Below are 21422 nucleotides of genomic sequence, written 5' to 3'. Positions count from 1 at the left end.
TTGTATGCTCTCCTGTATGTGCTTCTGAGGTTGGCAAGTTTATCCTTCACCATGTTGGCAGTGCATCCTGGCACCCAAGTTTGCATATAATTTGCTAGCTCTTCTAGTGCTGCCGCTCGTACCTCTTTATTGCAATATAACGAGTGTTTTGAATTCCACAGGATGGGCGTGTCCTGGTATTTTTGAAGTAAGGCCTCTATAGATTCCTTGCTTTGTAGGAGGTCCATTGCAATTTTTGAAAAATTAGATTTCTTTTTGAGTCTAGATTACAAAAACATAAACCACAGAAAAATAAATATTCCAAAGGATCAGCGTTGACCTTGATCTAATATGTGTCTTCAAATTTATTACCTATATCTAATTCCAAACACAGTCTCTCTTGTTTAAACAATGATTGGCAGCTCGGCCGCATTGCTTGTACCAAACATTGATTTGCTAGATGCAGAGCCATTGTTCACATTGCAGTAAATATTTTAAATATATTAAATTAAACAATGCTTACAAATGACAGTTTTCATCTAGGCACTCTTTCATGTGTAAATCTCATACCCCTGACAATGGATGACATAAAAGACACTTCCTAATGACCTTTGTACAACCAACACTTGAACAATACTTTGCCTGATCTGAATACACCATTCAAAAACTTGTCAATGAGGTACAGCATTGTTCACATCTCTATTTTGTGAGGTGTCCAAAAGCATTTGGATACCAAAATAACATTGTGGTACCCCATAGACAGAATAGCTTAAAAAGGGTGCAACCAACAGCCCAAACCCCCATCCCATGTGTCTACATTTTCAAGGCCTCTGCTGATCACATTTTTAATTTCCTTACCTTCCTGTCTCTCGCTCCTCGTTTCTCACGCTCGCCTAATTACCGCGTAAGATGCGTAATCACGGCGTAAACCTTTTAAACACTCCGCGTATTTATGAAACCCCGCCCTCGTCACCTTTGCGAGGCCCCTAATCAATGATTTTAGGAAATATGGCGTTAACTGTGTATGTTCTGGATGCGCTCGAAGATTCTCCGCGTAACGGACGTAAACACGTTGTTTGCATTCTCTACACTCCGCGTATGTATTAAACGCCGCCCTCTTCTCCGCCCATGGCGTAAGAATTCATCTTTTCCACGCCCATAATCTCTGTGGGAAAGGAAAGATGGCGATGTCACACGAGCGGGCACGATGCTCTCATGCCACAAGTGAAGGGACAGAGGCAGGGACGTCCCGATCAAGGAAAAGAAGATATAAAGCCACTAATATGCGGTTCCAGGAAATGGTGGAGTTAGTTTACATCATGCGAAAAAAGGACTATGATGGTGAATTAGGGCCATACAAGACCCCTAACCGCCGAAAGGCACATATTATGGACAAGGTGGCGAGGAGAATGCAGAGGATGTTTGGGATCACCAGGTCCAAGGAACAGCTGAGGAAACGATGGTCAGACTTAAAATTGAGGGAGCCACATCAGATGAAGAAAATACTTAAAATTCTGCGTAAAAGTAAGTAAATATATATTGGGTTTGGGGGGGGGGGGGGGTGGTGATTGTCTGCAATAATGTGTTGCCATGTATATTTCACCATCTGCCTCCTTGGCCTGCTTGTAATTTTAAAGACATGTTGTTATTTATTTTTTAGAACATAAATAACTACATATTTACAAACAGTGTTCTTAGTAAACAACGTAACATCACATAGTTTATCAGAAAGGCTCGGTTATTCCAGGAACAACACACCTGGACATGGCTCACTGGCCAAAAACTTTGTTTGTAAACATTGTGTAAAAGCTAGTTCTAGAAAAAAAAAGAATGAGAATGGGAAAGGCAAACAGGATTCATTCTAAAAACAGTGGTAATAAAGCAGATGTTTTCACATCTGCAATGCAGAGCACCTGTGTCTCCCCAAATCAAAAATGGGTTTTGGTAGGGTATCCCAGAAATACAGTTTAGGGGGGACATCCATGTGTGTCACTTTGCTAAAAAGGGGCAGGATCAGAGCTTGCCATATAGAAGTAATTGCAAAATGTAGGTTTGGTGAAAGATAAAAGTAACTAAATGAAAGCATCTTCTAAGCAATGTGTGCGATTTATGCTCTCCAATATCTGTGTGCTGATGAGTCTACATTTTTTTGGGTTTATTTCAGGGGAAAGAAGTCGCCAGCATTTGGAGGAGGCAGAGAGGGCCAGACAAGGCCAAAATCTGCCATCTCAACATGAGGAGGAGGAGGAGGATGTGGAAGGAGAAGAGGATGTGGAAGGAGAGGAGGATGTGGAAGGAGAGGAGGATGTGGAAGGAGAGGAGGAAGGAAGAAAGGAGGAAGGAAGAGAGGAGGAAGAAGTAATTTTGGACTTAGAAGTCATAGCAGATGAAGGGCAAGTGGCGGAAGAACAATTTGGCGAATTGAAAGAAGGTGGATTGATGGATGAAGGAGGAGTCCAAGATGATGGGGAAGTGGTGGAAGAAGGAGGAGTGATTGAAGATGATGGGGAGGTGGTGGAAGAAGGAGGAGTGATAGAAGATGTCGAAGAGGTGGAAAGGAGAAGCCCATCAGGTCAGTGTCACCCTAGCTTGATTCCAAAAAACATATGTAGATAGGCCTCATTGAAAAATAATATTGTAAATGCCATTTTTTTTTTGTTGGTTTAGGGGAGGAGGATGGTGTGCCAATATTTTCACGTGCAAGTGCTGCTATAATTATTCAGCAGGTAATGGAGTGCAGCACTGAAATGCACAATATGCGTGAAAGGATGTTTCTCATGGAACAGAATGTAACAAATGTCCTTTTGGAATGCAGCACGGAAATGGACAATATGCGGCAAAGAATGATGGTAATCGAAGCAAATTTTAAGAACATTATTGACATGATGGGCCGTGTCAAAGACTGAAACACCCCCCGCCCATCCCCCGCCCCCACAAACATTTTAACAGTTTGAATAATGAATACGCCAAAATTTGAAGATACACACACAGTGTGCCAACATGTGCTATCTGCCATCACAGAATATCTAATGTCTGTGCTTTGTGGGTCCAACCCCCTCCTCCATCCTCAAGTAGTTGAGAGGAAGGGTTTGCTCCCACAAAACACAGACATTGATCACCCATGATGTCAGATAGCACATGTGGCCATTTGTCTGTTGAACCAATGACATTTGGCGAGTTTGCACTGAATGTGTGTATCTTCCAATTTTGGCGTGTTCCAGTGTGAAAGCACACCATGACTGACTGCTGTTGTGAGTTTTTAGAATTTTTGAATTGGATTTTGTTACTTTTTGACCATGTTGAACATTTTGGGATACTATAAAGTTTAGACCATAAAGAATAAACAACGCCAAAATTTTTTTGAAATATATATATAGAATTATAAATCTCTCTATTCACTGAATTTAGTGAAGTAGAGATTTGACTCCAAATTCTCACCCAAAAATTTGGATTTAGAAAAACACACCAAAAACAACAAAAATGCTTACAAAATTATTATTTTTTGTGCCTAAAAAATATGGCCAAAAAGAAATTTAAGGCGGTAAACACCCCACCAAATATAATCTATATATATATATATATATGTAAACAATAAATCTAACTATATTTGAGGAAAAAAAAAGTGAACTTGTTAATAAATGTATAATCTGCATAATATTTTTGGTTGAATTACCTGAAAAAAAATAAAAAATTTAAAAATATTTTGAAGACTCCTAAGTACAAAAGCAGGGAGTAATGAAAAAATTAAAAAAATTTTTTTGGGGTCATGAACAAGCAAAAATAAAAAAAAATTGACCTCAACATTTACAAATGGAGTTGCTTCTTATTTCTAGACTCAATACCCTGTTTGTAGATGAGTGAATACTGTGCAAAATGTGGTTAGTTACTAAAAGTGGAGAAATCAATTATGCATTACAATTGAAGAAGTTAGTTAGAGAACCAGGAAGACAGAAAAAGAGAAAAAGCATTAATGACAAACAACTGTATAAAGTCCAATGGTCTAATTATTTATTATTTTTTAGAATATTCCTTTCTTTGGGGGCCGAATTAGAAAGAAATATGATCTGGCATAGCAATGGCCCCCCGACCCATGAAGTACTCAACATATTTGTCGCGTACCTCACGAGCTGATTGGGGGGCCAAGCCAGCGCGACCAGTGTCCAGCCCGGGAAGGGGATCTGAGGGTAGTCTTGCCTCAGAACCGATGTCGGGTAGGTACGTCTGGGAGTGCCTGCGTAAAAAGTTGTGCAAAATGCAGCAGGCAAATACAACGGTGTCCAATTTATATTCCGCCAGATGTATCGATGTCCTGAACAGGCGGAACCGGTTGGTGAGTATCCCAAAGGCATTCTCGACTACCCTCCGAGCCCTGGCCAACCGAAAATTAAACACACTCCTCTCTGAGGTGAGGGTCCTCTGGGGAAAAGGCCGCATGAGGTGAGGACCAAGCCCGAAAGCCTCGTCCGCTAGGAACACAAACGGAAGTCCTTCCACATTATCTTCATCTGGTGGCAATGCCAGACCACCAGCTTGGAGACGATCATAGAAATCAGTCCGTGCGAACACTCCCCCATCAGACATCCGGCCGTTCTTCCCCACGTCCACATATAGAAACTCATACTGTGCCGACACCACCGCCATCAACACAATACTATGATAACCCTTGTAATTATAATAGTAGGACCCCGAGCGGGGTGGGGGCACAATGCGGACGTGTTTCCCATCTATTGCTCCACCGCAGTTTGGAAAATCACACCGCTGGGCAAATTGGGAAGCCACAGACTGCCATTCCTGTGGTGTGGAGGGTAGCTGTGGGGACAAACAAAATTAGAGATTTAGTACTTTGTAACAAATACATCCTACAAGCATCCTTGTGACAGTTCACAGTATTAAAATTGCATTAGAAAAATGTGCATGGAGAATTTGGAAAATGAAATATATAGGGCCACTTCATTAAGAGACTCCACAGCCCTCTGATGGGGACAATAAAAGTTTGAAGGGGGGGGGGGGGGGGGGGAAAAAACCAAAAAGTCCTGTTTGAAAAAATGGCAAGGTGGGTTTGTCCCTAGGATAGCATGCTGGACAGGTTAATATTGGGTAAGGGACAAATATGCAGGTAGGCCAAGAATAAAACATGTAAAGCTGATATCAACATGCATAGGGAGAAAAGGGAACGTTAGTTAAACACACAGCATATCTGGGAAAATAAAAATAAAGTTAGTTGGCCACATTATTAGAGCCAGGAAACTTACCTTAATATACTCCTCATGCATAACTTTGATGATGGCAGCACACGTGTCCGGTATGATGACCCCAAGCGCCTGCGGAGAGATGCCTGTCGAGAACTTGAGGTCCTGCAGGCTCCTCCCAGTCGCCAGGTACCGCAACGTGGCAATAAGCCTCTGCTCGGCCGTGATGGCTTGGCGCATCACAGTGTCCTGCCTCGTGATATAGGGGGACAGAAGTTCCAGCAGACTGTTGAATACGGGGTCCGTCATGCGGAGAAAATTCCTAAAGTCATTAGGATTATTCTCCTGGAGTTCCCTAAGCAGAGGCATATGTGAGAACTGGTCACGCTGGCGCAACCAATTCTTGGTCCAGAAACGCCTCCGCCCCCTGTTTCTGGCCAAAGTACTGGACAAATGAACATATCCAGCAGCCATCCCATAAACAGCACCAACTCGCGAAAATTGACGCTGCTGCTCCATCATGGCTTCAAACCGGCCGGCTGGTCAGTCAAGAACACACTGAAACAGAAAGCACTCGCAAATCCAGCACTACCTGCGACAAACGCGCGACAAACAGATACGAGCGCACAGGATGCAACTGCTAAAGCAGAAACAACCTGCTTGCCTATAGCCGAATGACAACTACGTTACCGCAAGCACACGCACTGAACCCGTGAATACACGCTGTCAAAGCCTGGAGACCGAGAAGCGCGAATCAGCTCTAACCAAACCTTCACTAACACGAGCAAACACGTAACTAGCAAAAGAGGAACAGAGGGCGGCGCCATTTACTTTGGTCTTCCCCTTTATAGTGACGTCGTACGTAGTTTACGTGCACGCGTTCCGGTACGACGGGAATTTGGTCCGCTGGTGTGTACACGCCAGCGGAACAAAACACAAATCAGCCTTGTACGCCGGAAACTGTCGGGCAGACAGTTTCCAGCGCACAGATCCGGTCGTGAGTACAAGGCCTCAGAGTCTCTTATGCCTTCTTTTTTCATACTGCTAATTCATGATTGAGCTAACCAAATATTTTAAACCTCTTCTCTAAAAAAAATTGTGATATTCTTATTTGAATGTTGTGACTTATGTGTGAAAATTCATTTTTTTTATTTAATTTCCTAAAGGAGCTCGTGTTAATGCTAAAGATAACATGTGGTTGACTCCTCTTCACCGCGCTGTTGCTTCAAGAAGTGAGGTTAGTGTGAAACTGCAGTACTAATAATGTGCGTTGTAGTCACAAGGTATTAATGTCAAGCCAATAACATTTTGTCTGTTACTGTAATATGTGTTTGTGGTATCCTTTTTCTGTAACTAATGTAAACCTTAATTTATATTAACCTTAGATTTTTTTATTTTACACAGTGATGGCAGTCTTTCCTTATCTGCCATGTTTTCCTATTAATTACCATATTCTACCATTCTTCCTTTAATACTAAACACAGATCTGTCCTGCCCTTACCCATGTTCCGCAAGCATGGCACCTGACACTCTCATTCACCCTCAGAAGGAGGGTCCCCATTGTAGATATTTTGCCCTGCTGCATTAGGCACATCTAACTTAGACCCAGATCAGGTGGTAGATTTATATCTCCCATCTGCCTGAGCACAACTAGAAACCGCCCAGAAAGTGCAAAGAAAATCTGGACCTGAGCCAACCTTCTTGGCTTGCTTTCCCTTATGTTGGCATGTAAAACATATATGTGTTGGTCACTTATGGCTGTTTCTGTAAGAAAATGTGCCCAGCCTCATCCCTTTAAATAGCGGCAAGATAATTGAGGCCTGCCCTGCTTACTCTACATGGCTACATTGTAGGGCACCAGGTACTTGTAACATTCTTTGCCTCTTTGTTGGCTATGCAGGTCGCTGTGGTTAGTTTCAGGGGAAAAGCACAGATAACTTTCTCTGGACTTTCACTAATTTAGCAGCAAAAGCTAGGTTTTGTCCATTGAAGTTCTGAATCACCACTAGAGTGTACTATATACACTAAGGCCCAGATTCTCAAAGGGCTTACGACGGCGCAACGCCATGTACACCGTCGTAAGTCCTAATCTGGGCCGTCGTATCTATGCGACTGATTCTTAGAATCAGTTACGCATAGATATCCATTAGATCCGACAGGCGTAAGGCTCTTACGCCGTCGGATTTTAAATGCAATTTTTTTTTGTCCGCTAGGTGTCGCCTCCGTCTTTTTCCCCGTCGAGTATGCAAATTAGCTAGGTACGCGAATTCCCGAACGTACGCGCGGCCGACGCAGTAAAGTTACAACGTTTACGTTAGGCTAGTCCCGGAGTAAAGTTGCCCCTGGGTATATGAGGCGCAATCAATGTTAAGTATGGCCGTCGTTCCCGCGTCAAAATTGATAAATTTACGCTGTTTGCGTAAGTCGTCCGTGAATGGGGCTGGACGCCATTTACGTTCACGTCAAAACCAATGACGTCCTTGCGACGTCATTTGGAGCAATGCACCCTGGGATATTTTACAGACGGCGCATGCGCAGTACGTTCGGCGCGGGAACGCGCTTAATTTAAATGCTACACGCCCCCTACCCGCCTAATTTGAATTAGGCGGGCTTGCGCCGGGTGATTTACGCTACGCCGCCGCAACTTTACAGACAAGTTCTTTGTGAATAAAGCACTTGCCTGAAAAACTTGCGGCGGCGTAACGTAAATGAGATACGTTACGCCCGCCCTAAGTTACGCCATTCTACGAGAATCTGGGCCTAAGCCCGTAGATATTCCACAGCAGAAGTGCTTTACAGCTTCAGTACTTTAGTTCTTAACACACTGCCCTGTTACTGAATGAAACTTGAACAGCAAAAGAACTAAGGCAGTGGAAAGGAATGCAGGATAAATTATAAATCACCCTTGAGCCGTTACTTTTGTGTATTCAGCAGTGGGATCAGAAAACTCTATTTTCCTGAAGCCCTAACATTTGTGTTGAGTGAAGCAGGTTCTTTAAGTGTGTTAAAATTGTCTTTGCTCATTTTAAATCACTGTTGTTCTCAAGTATTGTTTACAAAAATTATTGTTGCTGATTTTTGCTTTTTTTTTTTTTTTTTTTAAAGATTTATACCATGGCAGGAACACCTGTTTAACACTGCACTTTGCATTTTGTATTTTGTATGCTGCATGTATGGATCCTAGACATGAACATTTCTCTATGCTGGTTGTTCTCAATTTTTCTTTTGGACATACTCACTTTTGTTGCCAGCAGTTTAAAAATGAAGAGGAGCTAATTGGAGTGTGACACATTTTATATCCATACAGGCTACAAGACCTGACACCCAGATGATCCGTGAACACTAACAGGTGCAGGCATGGAGTGGTGCCATGGATATGAATTTTGTATAGATTCTGCACGGTGCCACTTCACTTATCTTGTATGCTGACATGCCCCACCTCCCTTCCCATTTTGCATGCCAGTGTTTGCCCCTGCCAAGTGCTGGGAGCCGGAGACAGGCACTCGCTAGCAAAGCAGCCATCTTCTTGCTAGCTGCAGTGTCAGGCAGCTGTGTGCCAAGGGGGTGCACCCTTTTAGCATTATAGGGCACCTATAAAGATGGGATGAAATACTACTTGTTCTTTGTCCCATCTAACTGAATACTGTGAAAAAAAAGTGATACTTCTTTAAAAATTCATGTAAAGATGTATTAGGGCTCTTTCACACGGAGCGGACCGTTTCTGGGTCCGCTCCGTGTGTCCGCCAAAGCTCAGCGGGAATCCCCCCTGAGCTTTCGGCGGATAGGGCGGTCCCCGTACACAGTGCAGAGACCGCCCTGTCTCTGCTCCGGTCTCCCCTATGGGGGATCGGATGCAGACGGACCGTCTGTCTGTCTGCATCCGATCCGTTCCGCCGAACAGAAGAAAAATAGGGTTTCTTCCGTTCGGAAAAGCGGATCCCCACTGACGCGGACGCTAGCGGATGCTCCATCCGCTAACGGACGCGATCCTATAGGGATTCATTACAAGTCAGTTAACGGACTTGTAATGAGAGGACGAACGGTCCGCTAGTGTGAAAGGACCCTTAATGATTACTAAACTGCATTAATGTGTGTCTTTTATACAATATCTGGTAGGGTTCAGTTTTAAAAAAGGATTTTTCTATTTTTAATATGGTTCTGTTCTGCACATGATGTGACTATAATAAACAAAGGAATCCTTCAGTCCGATCGACTATTCTCTTACAATTATGGAAACTTTTGCATGTCTGCTAATCCCCCATGTGTTCATGCAACATCATGATGAAAATGCACACAGGAACAAAGTAGGCACAGTGCAGGGATTGTCATACAAGTTTTTTGAAAAATTCAATTTTTTACATGTAAAGATGTTGTTTATGAATAAAAAATCATGCATTATTTTCTATATTGTAGGAAGCAGTACAGATGCTAATAAAACATTCCGCTGATGTCAATGCTAGAGATAAAAACTGGCAAACACCGTTACATGTCGCTGCTGCAAATAAATCAATTAGGTGTGCAGAAATGATTATTCCAATGCTGACCAGCGTCAATGTTTCTGAACGAGGAGGTCGCACGGCCTTGCACCATGCTGCACTAAATGGTCATATAGAGGTGGGTGTCTACAATACATCTGTGTTTGTCTGTGAAGGTTCTCATTTATCCAGGTCATAGAACAGCTGTAAATCTACTAGTAGTTCTGAACATGTTTTGTAATGTTGAAGGTATTTTGTAGCTTGTCCGAACCACTTCTTTGTCTAATGGGTGTCAGAAAAATACAATTTATTTATTTTTTTGTGCAAACTTTAGGTTCATATAAAAACAACAATTTTTGTTAAACAGTCTATATAAACCTCTTAAAGGAGTTGTAAAGGAAAAAAACATTTTTTTCTCAAATGACTGTTTACAGGGTATAGAGACATAATAGTTAACTGATTCCTTTTAAAAATGATTAAAAATAGATAAAAACCAATCATATAATGTACCTTTAGTTTCAGTTTCGTTTTTGCATGTTATCCTGCCTCTGTGCTGTATAGAGCCATAGAGAAGTGAGGGTTTAAAAATGAAACTAGAATCTCCCAGTACTGTGGTCCAAAGGAAACAGACAACCAGGAAGTGTCCAGAACAGAGCAGAATTACAGCAACATCAGAGCAAAAACAAACAATGAGGACATGAAACCAGGACTGCAGTAAGGTAAAGGAAGCTATTTAGCTAAAAAAAAAAAAATACTTTAGTGACCCTTTAATTCTACCACCACAGTTTCCAAGAGCCAGCTGATTCTTAACACATAGCCTCCTGACAGGGTATATACAAATATTGCATTCATTTCATCGTATTGCTGGATCCTCAAATGGAAAGTTATGCAACTTTGTGATTTGCAGATTTCTGCTTCCTCGTGAATGCCTAAACTGACACTAAAGTCTAATTTAAAGCTTCTAATCAAGTATGTTTTTTTTTTAACTTGACATTTTTATTAAAAGAGAAGTATGGGTTTCTGTTTTTTTATTTATACTTACCGAGGTGGATGCAGCATCAGACTGATGCTGCATCTGTCGTAGGGTTGCCACCTTTTCATCAAGCCAACAGCAATTTTTTTTTTTGCAGTATACATTATAGCAGGGCTCAAAATTTCAAGTCCTGAGCTACTAGCCAGGCCTCAAGGGTTACTCGCCACCAGTTGCCCCACCCAGCCGCCCCGCCCCTAATTTCGCCCCTAAACACGCCCTCATAAATTATCTCATGAAATGACACTTAAATGTTTTATGCAGAATTAAGTTATAAAAATAAATATTAACAACAACTGTATCCGTGCCCACCAATGCAGGCTGCCTATGCCCACCAATGCAGCCTTGTGTCCACCAAATGCAGCCTGTGTTCACCATGCAGCCCGTGTCCTTTAAATGCAGCCCATGTCCACCACATGCAGCCCATGTTCACCATGCAGCCCGTGTCCTTTAAATGCAGCCAGTGTCCACGACATGTAGCCAGTGTCCACGACATGCAGCCAGTGTCCACCACATGCAGCCAGTGTCCACCACATGCAGCCAGTGTCCACCACATGCAGCCCGTGTCCACCACATGCAGCCCATGTCTGCCATTCAGCCTGTGTCCACTATGCAGCCTACCTGGTTCCTGTGTGCAGGGGAGGAGAGGAACAGGAGAGCCGCCCAGGTGATCAGAGCGCAGCGCGGGGGAACACAGTAACAGTTTTCATTCTACTTGCCGTGTTCCCGCGGCTCAACGTCATATTTAGCCCCGCCCCCTGGCTGGGGAACGTTAATTGACAGATCACCCGTCACCAGGATTGGTCGGGTGATCTGTCTATCAAAGTTCTGGGACCAGGAGGTGGGGTTGGATCTGACAGCGAGCGGCGGGGAACACGGCAATTAAAATAAAAATTCTGTTATCCTGTGTTCCCCGCGCTGCGCTCTAAACATCCGGGTGGCTCTCTCTCTCTCCCCCCTCCGTGTTCACTGGGAGAAGGACTCCCATTCCACACAGGCTGCCAGCGGTGCTCGCCCCCCGGCTCCCAGGCAGCCCTTCCTCGTTAGGCCTCAAAATCCACTCGCAAAATGCGAGCAGGCAAGTGGATTTTTTGAGGGCTGCATTATAGGAATTGCAAAAGACCTGGGACACTGTTGAGTAGTATTGCGGCACATTTAGCGTCCTGCAACGAATGGTGGGTGTGGCCAAATTATGTTACTAATGGGAGAAGCTTAAGGAGTATAGTTAAATTTAAAAAAGATCAGTCTTTCCCCTTAGTGCAATCCCCCCTCCCCCACCCGGTCAGTCTGTCCCCCAGTACATCCTCCCCAGGTCAGTCTGTCCCCCAGTATAATTTCCCACATCAGTCTGTCACCCAATATAATTCCCCATGCCAGTCTGTCCCCCAATGCATCCCCCCAGGTCAGATTATCCCCCAGTATAATTCCCCACGTCAGTCTGTCCCCCAGAAAAATTCCCCATGCCAGTCTGTCCCCCAGTATCATCCCCCCCACGTTAGTCTGTAGCCCAGTTAAAGTGCCCTCCCTACCAATATAATTAAAAGCACTGGAAGTCGACAGGAGGGGAGAAGGGGGTAGGAGGACTGGTGCTGCAGGGCTGCCACCGATGTGTCCGGGTTTCAGGTGGACTGAAACCCAGACACAGGATTTAAAACCCGGACTGTCCAGGTGAATCCCGGACAGGTGGCAACCCTAATCTGTCCCCCGGCGCCTCTACACTGCTCCCCGAGCAGAGAGCTGGTGACTGTCAGTCATATCATATCATATTACATTGTAGCAAAGTGTCATTTCTTCAGTGTTGTCACATGAAAAGATATAGTTAAATATTTACAAAAATGTGAGGGGTGTACTCACTTTTATGAGATACTGTATGTGCTACAATTGTTCTGTATTTTGCTGGATATATCTCAAGATTAATCCACAATAGTGCCATAGCAGTAGTTAGTTCTAACAAATTACCAGTAAGGGCAGCTATAAAAGAGGAAATATAGTTTTCAAAAACGTAATAGGTTTTTGCAGGACCATAAGGTATGGTATAGATTACCTGTTGACCTCCAACATATAGGGCATGCGGATGGGTATATCTTTGATATTTTGTGTGGGGTCAAGTACCACCTGTTAAAGATTTTTTTGTGAGTTATCCCAGTATTCGATACATGAGGAGGCTTTACAATTATTCCTTATAGCTTTTTGTCATTGATCATTTTAAAAGTTCTGTGAGAGATCTTTTTCCCATGTTAGGATTCTTGTCTTCTGTAAGGACCCTTCCACATGGGGCGGATCCATTGCAGCGGAGTCCACCAGCTTAGCGGAAGATCTCTCCGTTGATCTCTGCTGAGCCGGCGGTTTACTGGTCCCTCTCTGCTCACTGAGCGGGGAGGGGCTTGTCGAGCGCCGCTGCTTGCTATGGAGCGATCGGACGAATACGGACAGCATGGTCACCGCTGACATCTGACGCTCCAAAAAACTGACAGGCGGACCTCCCGTGTGAAAGGGGCCTAAGAGAGGGGGATAGAAGATTGTAGAATAAGATAATACCTTTCTTTCTTTGGTTGTTATGGTTTGTAAGATAATGCCATATTTCAGAGGGGATATTGATGAAATCCATAGGATCGAGATCTTTTAATCGAGAACAACTGTTAAGTTTACTCATCACTTTGTTTTTACAATGGATAGGTAGGCACTTATATAAGTGATAACCTTGAGTGATCCATTCTCCTACTTCTAGTAGAATCCTACAATAGTCTAGTACTCCTACAGGCATTGAAATTTCTGTATATAATACTCCATATTTTATTTTAGATAGAATATGTTTCATCGACTATGTTGTTTTAACCCCCAACCGCTAGTCGAGTAAACACATCTTTCCACAAATTTCTGATAATAATGTTTGTTGCTAGCAGAAATGGCAGCTAGCAAAGTTGGATTATTGAATGTTATCAGTAAGCCATTTTATACTTTCTGAAAGTTCTGCCTAAAAGCAGCCATCACAAGGGGCCTCCTGTTACCTTTGTTAGCTGGACAGCACTCCCCTGTGTGTCCCTCTAAAGCTAGTTTACCTTTCTTACTAGGAACCCGACTTCCCTGACTTCAGTCTCCCCAACTGCTATCCCCTGTCTCATCAAACTCTTGGTAAAGGTTTTTCCCTGGAGCATTGCTCTAGGTTCTATTGCTCTGTGACCATTCTGCTTCCTACCTTAGATACCCAGACAGACAAAGCTACAGGCCAGTTGAACCTGGAACTGTGTAGTTGTTCTTCCAGTCTGCCCATAAACATGCAGCTTTAATTATCCATATGACTGTTCTATATGTGAGAATTTCCTTAATGTGGTTGTAAACCTCTGACATGAAATATGAACAAAGCATATGCCTCTATAGTGTGCACTTGTCTCAATTCAGAGCATTAAGTCATTTCTGTCTGCTTCCTCCCTTCTCTAATATCTGTATGGCCTCATACACACGGGCAAGAATCTCGTCAGGAAAAAAACTTTGTTTTTCCCGACGAGATTCTTGGCAAGAATCTCTTGCCGCCTGAGTGTACACACAGACCTTTCAAAAGAACCGCGGTTCTCTTGAAAGGCAAGAACGCTGTGACGTCATTGCGTATGATGAGCATGCGTTTGTCACATTCAATGACATCGCCGCCATCTTGCTTCATCCTACCTATGCCGTGGAAGCTACCGTGCATGCGTCAAAGTCATTTCGAGCATCCGCGGGTTTCCACAGCGACAGGTAAGTATTCACTACACACTCTCGGTTTTCTTGTCAGGAAACAGGCCGATAAGAATCTTGACGAGAAAATAGAGAGCGGGTTCTTTATTTTTCTCGTCGAGATTTTGGCCAGATTTCCAGATGAGAAACCTGAAAAAGCCTCGTACACACGCTCGGTTTACGAGGCTTATGACTCACTTCTGACAAGTTTCTTGTGTGCTGTGTGTGTGGGGGGGGGGGGTGTCCCTTCCCTCCAACCAGCTCTCAGAGCTCTCTTCACTGAGCTCTACAGAGTGTAACTTCAGTTCCTGCCCCCTGCTTTATGAAAGCTATGACAAGCTTTATAAATTCTGAACTTTAAATGATTGTAGAGATAAGAGGGCTGCAGATAAACAAACAGGTTCAACTTATGTAGGAGGATTTTTTTCATCTCTCTAAGGGTGTACAAGTTCAACCACTTTAAACTGAGCTGTGCTTAAGACTACATTACAGAATGATGACATTACTATAATCAAATAACTGCCTTCATGTTGTAAAGTGCTGTGAAAACTGTTGGGGCTATATAAATCATGTATAATAATAATACAAGTGAAACATTTTTCCTAAGAACCTGTTTTAGTTAAATGATCCGTTAGATGTCACTATCTACTTCTGTAATGTTCTTCCAGAAAAAATATATGCTACTTTCCTCTTCGCTCCTAGAAGAAACCATAGAGGGGTTTTTAATTCTAGAGTGGGTCAGTCAGTCACTTCAGTGGCATTAGATCATCTTGAAAAAAAAGTATGACCTGTAGACGATATAATAAGGTCCATTTACCAAAAGAGTAGAGGATGTTCATTTAGCAAGGTGCATTTTCGTATTCTAAAGTGAATTTTCACTTAGCTTAGTAAATAGGGTGACTGTGTGTTCTGTCATGATTGGTTGAAGTGAACATATTTTTACCTTACTTAGCTAAGAGAACATTCACCTTTTTCAGTGTACAGTTTTACTTCTTTAGCAAATCATCTGACCAAAGACAACTTATTTTTTTAGAGGCGAGCAAAGTAGGGCAATAGGGTGAGAAGAGCGCTTTAGTTACAGAACACTACTTGGTAGATCTTTTTTGTTTTACTTTTAGTTGTTTATTACAGTTATGCTTTAATGGTGAGAGATAAACAAGTTATATTTACAGTATAAAACATAGAATTTTAATGATTGCATAAAAACAATACTATCAATTGAGTCAATAAATAATACTGTAGTTCATTTATTTGCACTATAAAGCGTAACATATAAGTATAAGTTTTCTTTTCTGTAAATTAATGAACTACAATTCCTATCCACCACTGTGGCATACAGTTTGTAGTTCTCAATCAACTGCAACAGGGCTGAATAAGTGCCCTTTGTAGTTCATTCACGAGCCCGGCAGCTTTTAAATTGACAGCCCATACAAAGATATGGGCTGAAAGCTGGATGTCTTGTTTGCAGTTGCCTGAAATTGTAGCCACAATCCACATATCATGGGTGCAATGCTTTGCAGGCTCCGGAGGGAAAGAATAATAAATGCACATTGCAAAAAATATGTGCATTTATTATATTTTCCCAAAAGGTGCTTTAAATGCTTTAAAGCTAAACCTAAAGAGGAGGTCCGCTCACCCCTGCAAAAAATAAAAGCCAGCAGCTACACATACTGCAGGTGCTGACTTTTAATAATAGGACACTTACCTGTGCTGGAGTCCAGCGATGTCGGCACCGCAGCTGATGTTTCCAGGAAACCCGGCAGTGTAGCATCACGGCTTCACGCAGGGTCCCTACTGCGCATGCACAAAGCACCGCTACACTCTCCTACTGGCACAGCAGAGAAGGAGGGAGCTGAGCTGCTGACGTAATGTGATTCGGCCCAGACTCCTGGATGTGGGGGCAGGAAACCTGTCAAAGAGGTTTCCCCCCCCCCCCGAAAGGTGGCAAGTGTGGCACCGGTGGGGGGAGGGAGACAAATAAGTGGAAGTTCCACTTTTGGGTGGAACTCTGCTTTAAGGCAGATATTAGAAAACACCAATGAATGAAAATGTGTATTTATTATACCTTCTTAAAGACAAAACGTTTTCTTATGGATAGATTAAGGTTATAACCCCTGTTCTTTTTTATTTTTTTGCCATTTTTGTCCCTTTGTGGAGATTTAGAGAGATTAGAGACCACTACTCCAGTGATCTCCACTTGCTTCCGGGGTCCTGTGCTAAATGGCTGGCATGATGCATTGTGAACACAGGAGGCCAGCCGCTCAGCACGGGCATCATTCAGAGAATGTTTTGAATTTTCTGAATGAGCGCAAGGCATTGTCTGATTGGATGAGGTAGAGAGGTGGGGGAGTGAAATCACCACCTGGTCCAAGTAAGGTTGTAGCTTCAAGTACTTGTCACCTGCTGAACTGAGGTCTGTAAAGTGAGTTATAGATATTCTGGAGAGGGTGATCTGTTATATTTCGTATTGTTATCATTTAAAGTGACACTCCTGCGCATAAGTGCGATAGGCGGGCGATCAATGTAATATTTTTTTGTTGTTTTTTTATAAATACATTTTCTTGGGATAATGCACAAGGCTGGTGCGCCCTCTTCTTTTTATCTTTTTTGTTGTTATCATTTAAACCTGAGAATACAATCTTTAATTTTACAGATGGTCAATCTGCTCATTGCAAAAGGAGCAAATATAAATGCTTTTGACAAAAGGGATCGAAGAGCTCTCCACTGGGCAGCATATAAGGGTAAGAGTATCTATTGCTGTATGCCTATGCAATCATATTTTTTTTACAAGTTTTTTACTGTTTTTTTCCTTTTGTTGAACAATGCCAAAAGAGAACAAAAGTGGAAGAAAAAAATATTACCTATTCAATTGTCCATATTCAAGAAAGTTGCAGCATATACCGAATTATGAGATAGGCACAATCCAGAAATCACTATGACTATATTAAATAAATATATATATATATATATATATATATATATATATATATATATATATATATATATATATATATATATATATATATATAGTAAGATTGGGGTGATCAGACTCCAGCGGTAGGTGCGTTTTTAGTGAGTACGCCAGTTCAGAACTAAATTTTTAAGGGCCTGTTAGCCCACTTTTATTTAAAAGCACAAAAAGTTCACAAATACATCAGTAGCCCTCACAGGGGGGTTCCACCATTACTGTATCTTGCATAGCTTTAGCCTCCTGGCTTTCATTCCTGCCATCTGGCTGTTTCAGGCCTTTAGCCTAGGCCAGTGGTTCTCAACCTGGGGGTCGGGACCCCTTCGGGGGTCAAATTACAATTTGCCAGGGGTCACCAAATCCTGGGCTGTTCCTGAAGCCCGCACTGCTCTCCCATCCTTTTTTGCGGCCGCCCAGCTGGGCTGTTCCTAGAGCCCGCGGCCACCCGCTCAGCTTCTTTACATTCAGTTTACATCATGTCTGGGGGGCAGAGACTAGAGGTCAGCTGACTGGTGAGGAATGTGAAGTGGGAGGGGCTGGAGGAGACCCTATCTACTGATTTTGGCATAGGTGTCACTGCTACAAGACACCACAAAAAAGAGACAAAGTGAGTAACACTACCTGTGATTATAGTTGCCATTAAAAGTCCCCACTACAGTTCTCCGATCAGCAGATGACCTTGATCAAGAGCACCTAAGTTGGCTGAACAAAACTCCCACCGGCACTGTCACTGTCACTGTTCCCACCCCCCCCCCCCGCCAGCACTGCCACTCATCCGATTCCTCCCTGCCCCCCCCCCCGATGAGTATAAGAAAGAATAAAAATTGAGAGTTAATGGAAGGGAGAGGAGAAAAAGGGGAGGAACATAGAAAAAAGGAGAGAGAGAATAAGAGAAAGAACAAGAATGAATGCTAGAAAGAGGGATGGGGGGAAAGAAAAACAAGAAATTAGGATAGAGAGAGATTAAAGGGAAAGAACGAAGAACCAAGAGAAAGAGTGGTACATCCCAAAATGTACCATAAGGGGTTTTAATACTGTATGAGTGGAAGGGACTCTGAGCGCTAAATGTCTGCGGGTTAGGGGCACACATTACTTGTCTTGCCTTGGGTGCTGACAACACACGATACAAAAATAATTTTACTGTTAGGGGTCCCCACAACTTGGGAAATTTTATCAAGGGGTCACGGCACTGAAAAGGTTGAGAACCACTGGCCTAGGCCGTAACCACTTGACCACTGGGCACTTAAACCCCCTTCCTAACCAGATACATTTTCAGCTTTCGGTGCTCTCACAATTTGAATGACAATTACTGCTTTCTTTTGGTGGTATTTGATCACCTCTGGGTTTTTTATTTTTTGCGCTATAAAAGAAAAAAGACTGAAAATTCTGTAAAAATAAAAAAAATTCTCGTTTCTGTCATATTAACAGATTATTTCTCACACACAGCATATGCATGCCACAAATTACACCCCAAAATACATTCTGCTATTCCTCCCGAGTATGGCGATACCTTATGTGTGAGACTTTTACACAGCGTGGCCACATACAGAGGCCCAACATACAGGGAGCACCATCAGGCATTCTGGAGCACCCAAGCCAATTCTGACATTTCTCTCCTACATGTAAAAATCATCATTTATTTGCTAGAAAATTACACAGAACCCCAAAACATTATGGGCCAGATTCACATAGAATTGCCCAGGTGCAGCGTATCAGAGATACGCTACGCCGCCGTATCTTACCTGGCTCTAAGTCGAATCCAGGAAGATTTTGCGCCTTAAGTTACGGCGGCGTAGAGTATTTCTCTGCGCGTATTTCAAATTGGGCGCGTAGGGGGCGTGATTCATTTAAATGAAGCGCGTCCCCGCGCCGATTGAACTGCGCATGCTCCGTTTTGAAATTTCCCACCGTGCTTTGCGCAAAATGACGTCGCACCGACATCATTTTTTGAACTTAGACGTGAGTTACGTCCTTTCCTATTCACGGACGACTTGCGCAAAAAAAAAAATGTAAAATTCGACGCGGGAATGATGGTCATACTTTAACATGGCAAGTCTATCTATACGCCACAAAATAGCAGCTTTAACCATACGCCGGGAAAAGCCGACTTGCGATGACGTTTGTGGATCGACGGAAAAAGCAAATTAGCATATCCAACGCGGAAAACGATGCGAACTCCACCCAGCGGGCGCCGAAGTATTCCACCTACGATCCGAAGGCGTACGAAGCCGTACGCCTGTCGGATCGAAGCCAGAAGCCGTCGTATCTTGGTTTGAGGATTCAAACTAAAGATACGACGTGGCAAATTTGAAAGTGCACCGGTGTATCAGTAGATATGCCGGCGTACTTGCACTGTGAATCTGGCCCTATATGTGCTTTTTTGCAAAGACCCTAGAGAATACAATGGCGGCCATTACAACTTTTTATCTCGCACAGTATTTTCGCAGCAATTTTTTGAACGTGTGTTTTTAAAAAAAAACTGTTTTGTGCTTAAAAAAAAAACAAAAACAGTAAAGTTAGCCCAATGTTTTTGCATAATATGAAAGATGAAGTTACGCCAAGTAAATAGATACCCAACATGTCACCCTTCAAAATTGCACATGCTCTTGGAATGGCGCCAAACTTCGCTACTTAAAAATCCCCATAGGCGACGTATTGCAAGGTATTGGAGTATTGCAGTGTATTGCGGAGTATTGGGGAATTGCAGAGTATTGGGGAATTGCAGAGTATTGGGGGAATTTCAGAGTATTGGGGGTATTGCAGAGTATTGGGGGTATTGTAGACTATTGAGGTATTGGGGGTATTGCAGAGTATTGGGGGTATTGCAGAGTATTGGTGGTATTGCAGAGTATTGGTGGTATTGCAGAGTATTGGGGGTATTGCAGAGTATTGGGGGTATTGCAGAGTATTGGGGGTATTGCAGAGTATTGGGGGTATTGCAGAGTATTGGGGGTATTGCAGAATATTGGGGGTATTGCAGAGTATTGGTGGTATTGCAGAGTATCGGTGGTATTGCAGAGTATTGCGCAGGGATGGATGGCTGGATCTGTGACTGCAGTTGTCACAGATCCAGCCCACAGTGCTGCTGCTGCTTCCGCTCTCCCCCCCCTCTCCTCTCACACTGTACCGATCGGTACAGAGAGGGGAGGGAGGAACCGGCATCATCACATGACGCTGGTTTGTTTACAAGTGATCGCTCCGTCATTTGACGGAGCGATCACGTAGTAAACGGCCGCTATCAGCGGCAATTTACCGCGATCCGTGATGCGCCAGGTCTTCTAGACCCGGCGCTCACGGATGATTCCGGGAGCGCGCCCCAGGGGGTGCGCGGGAGCAGGATTCTGGGACGTCCTCCCAGAGCAACTTGACCGCGCTGTAGACGTGTTTTGTCTATAGCGCGATGGGAAAGAGGTTAGATCTGCTCCTCAGAACAAACAGAGTTTCCTAGAGTTAAGCTCTCTCCTAGCTTACTCCTGATCAGCGCCTTGCTGCTCAATCACCAATGACATCTGCCTCCTGCAGACATGCAGCCTCTGACTCCTCTCAGAGGGATGGGAGTCCACCTGACTCCCAGGAACAGACTTCCTGTCTGTTGGGTGGGGCCCTGAGCCATAGTCAGGTCAGAACTAAATAGCCCAACACACAGCTGTGCAATTAGCGTACCTTTCTCTCCAAAATCTGGCGTAAATGAACCATCATTAAGGTCGCACGGGGTCCCACCACTACAATATATATATATATATATATATACTATATATGTGCCAATACTTATTAGGGTAGCCTAAAATGGAAATAACTCCCCCAATTAGGAACCATTCTCGAAAAGGCTACTATTCACTGAGAGGGGGGTAAAGTATTTTTATTTAGGCTGTACTACTGCAAATTGCTAGGGGCAGTGTAAAAAAAGAGAAATTGACTAAAAGAGAAGGAAAACGTAAGAAGGGGAAGAAATACAGAAGGAAGGATCAGATTTCACTGAGTAATGGAAGGTAAGAACATTTGCTTGTTGTTGACTGTTACAGTAAGTTTCTTGTGCAACATAATGCCCACCCTACTCTGTTTCACCTCTG

At 43.2% G+C, this 21422-nt stretch overlaps 1 protein-coding gene across 1 annotated transcript in view; it reads left to right on the top strand.

Annotated features, from left to right (window-relative positions):
* The window catches only part of ANKRD44 (ankyrin repeat domain 44), a 217624-nt gene that overhangs the window by 50928 nt on the left and 145274 nt on the right, over positions 1–21422 (top strand). The window contains 3 exon segments of the mRNA XM_040357119.1: positions 6335–6405; positions 9582–9782; positions 17038–17125. Of these exon segments, the coding sequence (XP_040213053.1) occupies positions 6335–6405; positions 9582–9782; positions 17038–17125 (360 nt within the window).

The sequence above is a fragment of the Rana temporaria genome, chromosome 6 (assembly GCF_905171775.1).
Source record: "Rana temporaria chromosome 6, aRanTem1.1, whole genome shotgun sequence".
Classification (NCBI taxonomy): Eukaryota; Metazoa; Chordata; class Amphibia; order Anura; family Ranidae; genus Rana; species Rana temporaria.
Note: the sequence above shows the minus strand (reverse complement) of the source record. Positions and strands in the feature narration are given on the sequence as shown.